Source organism: Physella acuta, unplaced genomic scaffold (genome assembly GCF_028476545.2).
Source record: "Physella acuta isolate Inbredline_101_S28 unplaced genomic scaffold, ASM2847654v3 ptg000374l, whole genome shotgun sequence".
Classification (NCBI taxonomy): Eukaryota; Metazoa; Mollusca; class Gastropoda; family Physidae; genus Physella; species Physella acuta.
The window spans coordinates 835,008-848,053 of NW_026731893.1; the positions used below are offsets into that span (position 1 = coordinate 835,008).

The 13,046-nt window shown below is 39.7% G+C and overlaps 1 protein-coding gene across 1 annotated transcript; it reads right to left on the bottom strand.

The window, feature by feature from the left end:
* Positions 1-1,750: 1,750 nt before the first annotated feature.
* On the bottom strand, positions 1,751-10,967 carry LOC131941854 (uncharacterized). The gene is made up of 5 exons (XM_059301416.1): positions 10,947-10,967; positions 10,299-10,469; positions 9,359-9,447; positions 4,571-4,793; positions 1,751-2,288 (listed from the first exon to the last, which is right to left on the bottom strand). Exons 1-5 carry the CDS (start codon positions 10,965-10,967, stop codon positions 2,142-2,144), a joined length of 651 nt encoding a protein of 216 aa, XP_059157399.1. The 3' UTR covers positions 1,751-2,141.
* Positions 10,968-13,046: the final 2,079 nt, after the last annotated feature.

A 13,046-nucleotide genomic window follows, 5' to 3' on the forward strand; every position in this document is an offset into this window, starting at 1 on the left:
CCAGAGTTTCTTCCAAGCATCTCCTCGGGGGATGGGGGTAAAGGGTGGGGGGGGGGAGTCCGCCCCCTCGAAAAAAAAGTCTACCACCCCCCGAACGAAATGGAATTTTTATAGAAAATATATACTTTTAACAGTGTCCGCCCACCCCCTCCCTCCCCTGAAAAGATTAGTCCGCCCTCCCAAGAAAATTTCAAGTGCCCCCCCCCCCACCCCCGGAGAAAATAGTCTGGTAGAAACATTGTTGGTAACAGTGGATGATACAGACTGTACTGATATTTAAAACAATAACTTTGTATCACTATGTTAGTTTTCGCTGCTTGTTATCTTCTGTTTTATATTGGTATTCACGAACATTGGGACATATCATTGTTGTACATCCTGCTTTTGATTCCTGATGTGTCAAAGAATGACTTACTTGCAGAAATGTTAACTTTTTATTTCTGTTAAGGCTTTTTTTCTCTTTATGTGGGTAGATTCTTAGATATTTAAATTTTACTTTTTAAAAAATCATGTGTTAATTTAATTATATTTTTCACCTCACCATCCCATGATATTATTATGTAGTTTGCATTATCATGTATTATGTATTTTCGTGTATTTTGTGTTGTTATGTAAGAGCTGTCTTGATATTACTGAAGAGAAGATGTTCGATAACTGTAATCAGTGATTGTGTGATGGTATTGTAAGGAAAGTCTGAGATAAGGAAAGTTTGAAATCAGTTTGAAAGTTTGGGTTTAAATCAGCTTGGGGGTCACACATTTCCCTATTACAATTAGAAGGATTATGAGAAAATAATTAATTGCTTATTAAATCTTAATGTAATTAAGATCCACCTCGTTCTGTGATGATTAAGTTAAAAGATTTATTTCTTTTAATAGATGTTGATAAGTTTGTCTATATTAGATCGAGTAAAATAATAATTGCACCCCAAGCACCCCAACACCCCTGGTACACCCAACACCCCAACACCCCAACCACTCAAATCACCCCAACCACTTAAATCATCCCAACCAACACAACACCCCTGGTACACCCAATACCCCAACCACCCCAACCATCCCAACCGCACCAATACCCTAACACTCAGACTACCCAACCACCCTAACTACCCCTTAACTCCAACCACCCCACCACTTAAACCACCCCAACAAGCCAACAACTTCAATCACACCAACACCCCAAACCCGAACCACCCCAACCACCCCCAACCAACCCAACACCCAAACCACCCCAACAAGCCGAAAACCCCAATCACACCAACACCAAAGCATAATTAAAAGTTAAAAAAGAATCTGTTTGCGACCGACTCGACCACACCCACCCTCAGTGGCGTAGCCAGGATCGTCTCAAGGGGGGGGGGGGGGTTCCAATTTTTACCCGGGGACAAACTTTCGATTTGCACCCCCCCTCAAACTTTCGATTTGCACCCCCCCCCCCATCAAACTTTCAATTTGCACCCCCCCTCATACTTTTTATATATACCGAGGGGTCTATGGGGGGGGGGGGTTATGACCCCCCCTAACCCTCCCTGCCTACGCCACTACCCACTATTCTTTTTTTGTACCGAATGGTGGACTTATATTCAGAAATATACTGTGTAATTTGGAGCTTTATGGACAAGATCTTGAATACCCGAAATTCCAATTACTTCTTTTTTTATATCTTAGCTATATCTAGAGGAGTCTATTTAGTTCGTAGTGTTTTGGACAACATAAAACAAATATATTTTTTTAAAAATGACACTTGCAAATGCAAAAAATGATGTTTTTATTCAAGTACTGATTGATTCAAATTACTTCAATATTGTCTAGATTGGTTCACTTCAGATTCAACTTGAACATTTGTTTACTGACTTGTTCACTGTTAATGGACGGACTCATGATCAACTTTTAACGTATGCAGAGGCGTCGCTAGGTGGGGTAAGTGGTGCGAACCACACCGGGTGACGTCATTTAAAGAGTGGCACCAAGACAAAATAATTTTAAAATATATTGATGAAAAATTGTTCAATTATGCTCAATTAGAGTAAAATAGTCATTTAAATAAAAATTGAAAAATCCCGACATGGGTGGGGGAGGTGACATCATGACATAAACGTCCTATCGAGAAAACAGTGATGTCCCCCAAATGTATTAATAACCTTATTTTGGTCGGTAGGAATGTGGGTTAGGTTCAGTAATCTGGTACTCAGTGACTTTAAACCCGCCGTAAACTTTCACATGTCTGAGTTTGTTGAAATCTTTGATCGTATGAGGCAGGAAATCAAAGCTTCTGTCATTGACGAGTACCTGGAGAATAAAATCAATTAATTAAAAAACTAAAATCATGTCAGAATCAGGGGCGTAGCGAGTGGGGGGGGGGCGGGGGGTGCGGACCGCACCGGGTGATACCATTTAGGGGGGTGACACCAAGGCGAAAAATAGCAAAATATATAGAGAAAAACTTGAGAGAGGGGTGCAAATCGAAAGTTTGAGGGGGGTGCAAATCAAAAGTTTGAGGGGGGGGGGGGGGTGCAAATCGAAAACTTGAGGGGGGAGGGGGTGCAAATCGAAAGTTTTAGGGGGGTGCAAATTGAAAATTTGAAAGTTTGTCCCCGGGAAGGGTCGCTACGCCGCTGGGGGGGGGGGGTGAAACCATTAAGTGCCGCACCGGGTGATACCCGAGCTCGCTACGCCGCTGGGGGGGGGGGGGGGTGAAACCATTAAGTGCCGCACCGGGTGACACCCGAGCTCGCTACGCCGCTGGGGGGGGGGTTAAAACCATTAAGTGCCGCACCGGGTGACACCCGAGCTCGCTACGCCGCTGGGGGGGGGGGGGTGAAACCATTACGTGCCGCACCGAGTGACACCCGAGCTGGCTACGCCACTGGTCAGTATCACATTCCTTTGATAACGGTTCCTAGAAACAAATAGTGTTAAATTACGGAAATATTTTTTTTCCATGCGATTATAAAAACTAGACATACATTTTAATTTCGTCAAATTTAATTGATATAAATGCGCAGTGAAAATTGTGGAAATATTTTTTTTTTTAAAATGCGATTATAAAAACTAGGTATACATTTTCATTTCGTCGAATTTAATTTAAATATGATTTATTATGCTACACTGTAACTTTCATCTTCCGATTCTCTGCTAATGTCTATAAGTAATCGGTATAAATGCGTTAATACAAACTAAATAAAGAGCCTACATTTTCATTGGGTCATAATTAATGGAAAGATGTTTTATTATGCTATAAAGGGCCTAATTCTTCTTTTCATTTTCTACTAACGTCTATAAATCATCGATTTAAATTAGTTAATACAAACAAGATATACATTTTCATTTACTTATATTGAATGGAAAAAAGTTTTAGTATGCTACAATGTAGCCTACATCTTCCCATTCATACATGATCTGTTTACGCCTAGACTATAAACATGATCTAGTAACATGATCTGCTATACTGGTGCGCGGACCTTTGACCACAGGTGCTTTGACCATAGGGGGTTTGACCACAGCGGAGCTTTGACCATAGCGGTGCTTTGACCATAGGGGTTTGATCATAGGGGGTTTGACCATAGGGGGTTTGACCACATGTGTTTTCTCAGGAGAGGGTCTTTGATCACAGGTGATCTATCAACGGGTGTTTGATCACAAGCGCTGTGTCCGGCTTTGATCATAGGTGTGATAGAATTAACACGATTTTATACATGTTTCCTGACAGTACGTTAATAGAAAATAACATGTATTTAAAAAAAGCCAAGAACTATTTTTTATTCTCCACATAAAGGCTGGCGTTAGGCCTCATAGATTTATTTTAAATATAAATGAAACACAAATAATGCGACATATAACAAGTTTCACAAATAAATAATGTAGATGTACTTGAAAATACATAGCATGTATAAAGGATAAAAAATGATACAAAACTTGCCAACAATATAGTCAAAGATGTAATACATAAAATGGTTAACTAAATGACAGATGTGCTATAGCACGCAAATATGTCAGTACATCTGTTTGACCATGTGTCTGGACAGCACGTTGTACTTTTTCGTGCAGCATCTTATATCGCTTGGACAAAACACCTATGATCAAAGCCGGACACAACGCATTTGATCAAACACCAGTTGATAGACCACCTGTGATCAAAGACCCTCATCTGAGAAAACACCTGTGGTCAAACCCCCTATGGTCAAATCCCCTATGATCAAACCCCCTATGGTCAAAGCACCGCTATGGTCAAAGCCCCGCTGTTGTCAAACCCCCTATGGTCAAAGCCCCTATGGTCAAAGCTCCGCTGTGGTCAAACCCCCTATGGTCAAACCCCCTATGGTCAAAGCACCTGTGGTCAAAGGTCCTAGGACCGCTATATTCTATACATGATCTGAAGAAGGCTATGGAGGTAATTCAAAAAGAAAAAACAAGCTGAAATAGGAGTCAACAATCTATTAGGCGCATAACAAGCACACACGTAATAATTGTATATGAAGGAATCCCTTTCAACATTGAAAACTCAGAACGAAGAAGAAAGAATGTATAAACAATGTAGCATATCAGAAAAAAAAATTAAAACTTTCTTTTACCTTAAAAACTTTCTCCTCGGGTTGCACAGTTATTTTGATGTCCTTGTTGATCTCAAACGGGATTTTAGTTGAAATGGTCTTTTCATTGCTATAATCAACAACACCTTTCTTCTTGCTGTTCAACACGACATTGTTGGCTTCCTTCTGCTCTTTGAAGTAGGCGGTCATGTTAAAAGGGACGTTTGACATTTCTTTTCGCCCATTGTCCAGCGAGACCGTAAACCTGTTAAAATAGAATGACAGTTTTAAGTCCTGGTGATCAATGAGAGATATAGAGGGATACCGTAAACCTGTTAAAATAGAATGACAGTTTTAAGTCCTGATGATCAATGAGAGATATAGAGGGATACCGTAAACCTGTTAAAATAGAATGACAGTTTTAAGTCCTGATGATCAATGAGAGATATAGAGGGATACCGTAAACCTGTTAAAATAGAATGACAGTTTTAAGTCCTGGTGATCAATGAGAGATATAGAGGGATACCGTAAACCTGTTAAAATAGAATGACAGTTTTAAGTCCTGATGATCAATGAGAGATATAGAGGGATACCGTAAACCTGTTAAAATAGAATGACAGTTTTAAGTCCTGATGATCAATGAGAGATATAGAGGGATACCGTAAACCTGTTAAAATAGAATGACAGTTTTAAGTCCTGGTGATCAATGAGAGATATAGAGGGATACCGTAAACCTGTTAAAATAGAATGACAGTTTTAAGTCCTGATGATCAATGAGAGATATAGAGGGATACCGTAAACCTGTTAAAATAGAATGACAGTTTTAAGTCCTGATGATCAATGAGAGATATAGAGGGATACCGTAAACCTGTTAAAATAGAATGACAGTTTTAAGTCCTGATGATCAATGAGAGATATAGAGGGATACCGTAAACCTGTTAAAATAGAATGACAGTTTTAAGTCCTGATGATCAATGAGAGATATAGAGGGATACCGTAAACCTGTTAAAATAGAATGACAGTTTTAAGTCCTGGTGATCATTTAGAGATATAGAGGGATACCGTAAACCTGTTAAAATAGAATGACAGTTTTAAGTCCTGGTGATCATTGAGAGATATAGAGGGATACCGTAAACCTGTTAAAATAGAATGACAGTTTTAAGTCCTGATGATCAATGACAGATATAGAGAGATACCGTAAACCTGTTAAAATAGAATGACAGTTTTAAGTCCTGATGATCATTGAGAGATATAGAGGGATACCGTAAACCTGTTAAAATAGAATGACAGTTTTAAGTCCTGGTGATCAATGAGAGATATAGAGGGATACCGTAAACCTGTTAAAATAGAATGACAGTTTTAAGTCCTGATGATCAATGAGAGATATAGAGGGATACCGTAAACCTGTTAAAATAGAATGACAGTTTTAAGTCCTGATGATCAATGAGAGATATAGAGGGATACCGTAAACCTGTTAAAATAGAATGACAGTTTTAAGTCCTGATGATCAATGAGAGATATAGAGGGATACCGTAAACCTGTTAAAATAGAATGACAGTTTTAAGTCCTGGTGATCATTTAGAGATATAGAGGGATACCGTAAACCTGTTAAAATAGAATGACAGTTTTAAGTCCTGGTGATCATTTAGAGATATAGAGGGATACCGTAAACCTGTTAAAATAGAATGACAGTTTTAAGTCCTGATGATCAATGAGAGATATAGAGGGATACCGTAAACCTGTTAAAATAGAATGACAGTTTTAAGTCCTGATGATCAATGAGAGATATAGAGGGATACCGTAAACGTGTTAAAATATAATGACAGTTTTAAGTCCTGGTGATCAATGAGAGATATAGAGGGATACTGTAAACCTGTTAAAATAGAATGACAGTTTTAAGTCCTGATGATCAATGAGAGATATAGAGGGATACCGTAAACCTGTTAAAATAGAATGACAGTTTTAAGTCCTGGTGATCAATGAGAGATATAGAGGGATACCGTAAGCCTGTTAAAATAGAATGACAGTTTTAAGTCCTGGTGATCAATGAGAGATATAGAGGGATACCGTAAACCTGTTAAAATAGAATGACAGTTTTAAGTCCTGATGATCCAGGGAGCAGATGGAGTAGATATTTCCTCTTCCAGACCTGACGGTCTATGAGGAAAGTGAAGTAGAGTTCATCTGTTTCTGTGACCTCGGCATATGAAGGAATAGTGTGGTCAGCACTATGCCCAGCCGCTTTTACTTTCTCTAACGTGAGTTAGATACTCATCACAGCTGAGTGAACTCAGGGCCGGTCTACTGACTTGAAAAGGGTTTTGAACTTTAGTGTTAGCAGTCTAGTGCTCTACTGCTAGGCCACTCCGTACCATGATCAAATAGAGTTGATGTTTTTGACCTCGGCAAATAAAGGAATGGTTTGGTCAGCACCATTTCCCATTCGCTTTAAGTTTACTAACGGTAGCTAGGAAGAATGAGATAAACTCTGCTACATCTGTCTCATTAATACTAATAGTTTCGCTGTCTGTCTATGTATCTATCTGACAAGAACGCTCTAGAGAAAACACAAGGAAAATAAAAACATGCATAGTAATTCGAAAAACGAAGTATGACGTCGACCCATTTAGCACAGAGTAGAAAATAATCTCAAGCCGGATAGTGCACACATTAATATGACGTCATTGATTATCGAGTAAACATTCAATACAAAGGCAATTTGGTCTAATCTAAGTGGTTTGCGTGAAGAGTTTCTTTCATACAATTCTTCGGGTAGGGGCGAAGCCCCACCCCCGCGTAAGAACGTCTGAGCCCCCCCACTCCCCAACTCAAAAGAAATTTCCTCATCGATACTCTATAATAAAATTACCGCCTAATTAATGTGTCTAATCTAAAAAGTGGTTTTCTTGCAATGGGACGGTAGACATGTTTTTTTGGGGGGGGGGGGGGGTGTTGGAGGGGTGGGGGGGTGTGGGGGGGTGTGGGGGTGGGGGGGGGGGGGTTGGTTTCAGTGTTTCTTTCAGACTTTTTCCTCCCCGGAGAGTGGTGGGGGTACTTGAAATTTTCGGGGGCGCGGGTAGAATTTTCTGGGAGGGGGCGGACACTGGAAAAAGTATATAATTATATTTCGTTGAATGGGACGGTAGACATGTTTTTTTTTGGGGAGGGGGGGTGGAGGGGGGGTGGAGGGGGTGGGGGGGTGGGGGGGGGGGGGGTGGGGCGGCGGTGTGTGGAATGGGTGGTGTGTGTGGGGGGGTGGGGGGGTGGGGGTGGGGGGGTGGTGTGTGGGGGTGGGGGGTGGGGTGGGGGTGGTGTGTGGGGTGGTGGGTTGGTTTTAGTTTAGAGAAAAGAGACAGCACTATCAGCCTAGCGCCCGTTGTACCCTTCCTCAACGGGCCATTTTTCTCGTATAGAAGAATGAGATAAACTCTGTTACATCTGTCTTATATATAACCAGGTTTGAAAAAAAAACTACTTTATTATTAATAAGACACATGTGTTAATTTCGCAAATACAGGTGTTTAGTTATACCTTTCATTTCAGGCATAGATTTGATTTAGTTATAAAAGTAATGTTCATTTTTACAGAAAATAATTATTTAACAACACACATTTCACGTATAAAACTACTTATATGTAAAAAATAAAGCCCACCATATTTCACCCGATTTTTTAGGTAAACAAAGTGTTTACTATCCCACGTAAAAAATGTTTTGTTTTTATACCATTTTTTGTGCATATCGTAGTTATACCGTCTGTTTTTTTCCGCAGATAGTTAATCTAGTCATAACACATATGCCACACCTCGCTCAAGGAAATATATAAAGACGAGTTATCGTTCTCTTACATCCTGTAATAACACGGGTATTTAAAACAAAATGAGAGACTTTTGCATTGACACTGCTGCGGATATTATCTGCGCAGAAGCAAACCACTAACTCTCGACCATCACACCCCCCCCCCCCCCCCCCGTTATTTACCTCGGATGTAATATGTTGAACCCCATTTAAACCCCCCGTTATTTACCTCGGATCTAATATTTTAAACCCCCTTTAAACCCCCCAATATTTACCTTGGATCTAATATTTTAAACCCCTTTAAATAAAATTATCGTACACAACCCGCACCCCAAAAAATCGAATTGGCATATTACTCCCAGGTCAACTATTCCCCGGAAATGAATTAAAGGACATTTAAGGGTTCTTTTAATTAAGGACTGGTTAGCTATAGGGTTATAGATATGCCATAAATTAGAGGTATGGTTTGAGAAAGGCAGCCGGATATGGAGCTGGTTATGGAGTCGGATATAAATAGTTATAATATGTAATCTAAGGGAGGATATTTCATTAGCGGGACATTTATTGTAAGGGGGCCGTGGGATTTTGTGGAGAAAACGGAATATAAGCAAGTTATTGACGGTAGTTGAAATGTCTTTGACCCTATTTTAAAACATCACACATAAAGTGTATAGTTACTCCATCAATCACCTTTTGTCAGCTGTCGTTTACTTTATTTGTTTACCTTTTCTCTCTCATTGATCTCGAAATAAAACAGTACATAACATAACTCATAACACACCACATAACGTACAAAAATATGTACTGGTTCTTGAACTTACTATCCAATACTTAAATCACTCATTTGTTCTAACTAAATCTCCTTCTTAATTGTAAATAACTATTTAGAAAACTTAAAGAGAAAAAAAATTACTAAATACTTAAGTTACTACTCATTTGTTTTCCTTACTGTTTGCAGCATGGGCTGGGTTTGCCTCGAGAAAAAAAAAATTAATTACTAATTAATTAAGTTACAACTCATTTATTTTCCTTACTGTTTGCAGCATGGGCTGGGTTTGCCTCGGATGATGACTGTCGTTCCAGGGTGGATGCCGTTCGTGATTTTTGAATCCAAAATTATATCCTATGGATCAAACGGAACAAAACAAAGGATTGTTAGCGCTAAAGGAGCTACCCTTTTAGGTTGCTTTTAATGGGAGATGGGAGAGGGGAGATGACAGATGGGAGAAAGGATACTTGAACTCTAAACATATCCGCTAGTAAAAAAAAAACAACAAAAAAACACAGCCTTAAAACTTAACCATAGCAAATAGAGTAATCAGAAAACATGGGACAGACGGTATATATATATATATATATATATATATATATATATATATATATATATATTTAACTTATCCAAAACCAGACTGTTTTAACTACAATTGTCTTTTTTTTCGATAAGTTAAATATATATATATATATATATATATATATATATATATATATATATATATATATATATATATATATATATATATATATATATATATATATATATTTAACTTATCCAAAACCAGACTGTTTTAACTACAATTGTCTTTTTTTTCGATATGTACACTCGTTTGTGTTCTAAATCTTACAAAACTTCATGGTTAAAAAGAAGCGTATTCGTATATTTCAGCACATCTACAAAGCAATTCCATTTTTAACGAGTTTATAAGTTTAGAAATATTAAGGAAAACATAACTTTAAAACCTTGTTGGAGCATTTCTAGAGGTAAAAGTCCCAAACTTATAACAGTCTCTGCGTGAATTTACATACGCATGGATTAGAAAAGGATTATCAGGGCAGCTAATCCATAACTTTGTAATTAATTGACCTAAACACTAAACAAAGTAAACAAAAATGAAAGGATTTCCACTGAAACTAACTCATTACTCAGTATATCTATGAAAGGGTTAGCGTTAAGAAGTTTCAACAGAAAGTACTCACATCAGGATAATCACAGTATCCAGCCGATGGTACCCAGAATGGGTTGGACAGACCAGGCTTCAGCGCTTGTTTTGTAACTGCCAAACCTCCTGTCCGGCACTGACCGAACAAGCCTCGTGTCTGGCACTGCACACCGCTCCAGTACTTCAAGGTTTTAGCAGATGTCCCAAGCTGAAACAATCATAAGGTCAGGCTTGCTGTGTACAACTTTATAGAGCATACTGTTCAAGATGTAGAAGGAACACTAGTTCTATCGTTAGTCAATGATGGGTCAGGAATTGTGAGTCGTTTTAGAACATACAGTTCAAGTTGTAGACAGTGTTTCTTCCAGACTTTTTTCTCCGGTGGGGGGGGGGGGACACTTGATATTTCCGGGGTGGGGGGTGGGGGCGGAGGAATCTGATAAAAGTATGTTTTCTATAAAAATTCCATTTCGTTCGGGGGTGGGGGGGGGGGTAGACTTTCTTCGGGGAGGGGGGGGGCTCTGCCTGGAGATGCCTGAAAAAAACTCTGGTTGTAGAAGGAATGATGGTTCTATCGTTAGTCTGTTAGTCTATGATTGGTCTGGAATTGTAAGTCGTTATAGAACAAGTTGTAGAAGGAATAAAGGTTCTTAACATTTTAGCTACCGAACCCCACCCGTTTCACATGCGCATTGACCGAACCCATCTTAATAGTTCTGTGGTTCGCACTAACAAAACCTGACCGTCAATAATACGAGCCAGGTGTGGGTCTTGACCTCCGCCGAACCCCTGAGACTACCTCACCAAACCCTTGGGGTTCGATGAAATCCAGGTTAAGAACCAGTGGTGTAAAGATATTCCCGTCTGAAGATATTCTGGTAGTGCAAGAAGAAGATGAAAATTCAGTTGAAAGTTTGCAATGAAAAATAGTACTGTGTATCGTCAGCCTAAGTTTTGTAAGGTAATAGAACCAGATTTTCTTTCATACTTTTCTCCGGGGGTGGGGGTGGGGTGGAAGGGAGAGAACTTGATATTTTCTGGAAGGCGGACTAAATTTTGTGGGGGAGGGCGGACACTGGTAAAAGTATATCTTCTATCTTAATTCCATTTCGTTCGGGGGGAAGGGGGGTTGGTGAAGGGAGGTGACTTTCTTCTGATGGGGGAGGGTGGGGGGACGGAGCAGCCCCGAAGAAATGTCTGGAAGAAACTCTTAATAGTTCATTGTAACGTTATTAAATATACTCTTAAATGTTTTGGTGAAGCAATCGTACTAGGTACAAGACAGAAGCATACTACGTATAGTAATTCTCAGAATCGTTTGATAGAGAAGTTTTTATAAGAACCAACAGTTCACCTGTACTCTAGTACTAGTGGACACAGTAACGCCAATATTACCTGCAGTGGTAGAGCTGGTCTAGAGGATTCCAGCAGCTTTCCTGTAAAAAAAAACATGTTGATTTATCTAGACTAGATCAAATGCATTAGCGATAGATATAATTAAAGTGGGCAGTAGCATAGCCAGGATCGTCTCATGAGGGGGGGGGGGGGGGGGTCAAATTTTTAACCGGGGACAAACTTTCGAATTGCACCCCCCCCCCCCCACCTCAAACTTTTGATTTTGCACCCCCCCCCCTCAAACTTTCGATTTGCACCCCCCCCCCTCAAACTTTCGATTTGCAACCCCCCTCATACTTTATATATATACCGAGGGGTCTATGGTGGGGGGGGGGGGTTATGACCCCCCTAACCCCCCCCCTGCCTACGCCACTGAAAGTGGGTTCTCTCGTTATGAATATAATGAACATACGGCCAGGTATAGTTATTGTATGTATTTTACTTGTTGTTTGTAAGACGCTGTTTATCAAAAAAAGATCAAATCAGCTGGTAGTTTTGAAACCTAATAATTATTTCCTTGTAATCTGATCGTTACAATATTGTTAGCTGATGGTCTACTGATCGATTTCTTGTCGTTGTTTAGTACCAAATGTTTACCTGCTTTGTAGGTCTTCATGGTTTTATATCTGTTACCTAACATGTGGAGTAGAGTTCACCTGTTTCTGTGACTTCAGTTTAGAGGGATATGTTTTGGTCAGATTTATGCTCAAGGACTTTGATAGGTACTAGTGGGTGCTGGATGGACTTAATGTCGTTATAAAATCTAACAGCCCCCCTCTAACAGCCCCCCCCCCCACACACACACACGCGAAGAGATGCAACAAATACACTGTGATACACTCATTGGAAAATGTGTTTAAGACATTATTGTTAAAATTGCTATTGATATAAGTTTTGATTTCATAGCGACATGCAATGGAGTATAACTGTTTAGGTGAGAATCGTGTTGCAAGTGCGAGTTGATGTTGTTAGGGAGTTGGTGTAGGAATAATTGATAGAGGGAGTGTATATAGAGTAGACGTATATGTAGAGGGGATGTATGTAGAGGGGTATATGTGAAGGGGGTGTATGTAGAGGTGCATATGTAGAGGGTGGGGTTGTGTATGTAGAGGGGTGTATATGGAGGTGTGTGAGAGGAGGGACTTAATGTCGTTATAAAATCTAACAGCCCCCCTCTAACAGCCCCCCCCCCCCACACACACACACGCGAAGAGATGCAACAAATACACTGTGATACACTCATTGGAAAATGTGTTTAAGACATTATTGTTAAAATTGCTATTGATATAAGTTTTGATTTCATAGCGACATGCAATGGAGTATAACTGTTTAGGTGAGAATCGTGTTGCAAGTGCGAGTTGATGTTGTTAGGGAGTTGGTGTAGGAATAA

What these genes read in the sequence shown, in the direction of transcription:
- LOC131941854 (XM_059301416.1), bottom strand. Translation starts at nt 10,967, where the DNA reads ATGGGTTCGGTCAATGCGCAT. An exon ending in TGGGTTCGGTCAATGCGCAT is followed by an intron (nt 10,470 to 10,946) that starts GTGAAACGGGTG and finishes TGATTGTTTCAG; the next exon opens with CTTGGGACATCTGCTAAAAC. An exon ending in CCCAGCCCATGCTGCAAACA is followed by an intron (nt 4,794 to 9,358) that starts GTAAGGAAAATA and finishes CTATTTTAACAG; the next exon opens with GTTTACGGTCTCGCTGGACA.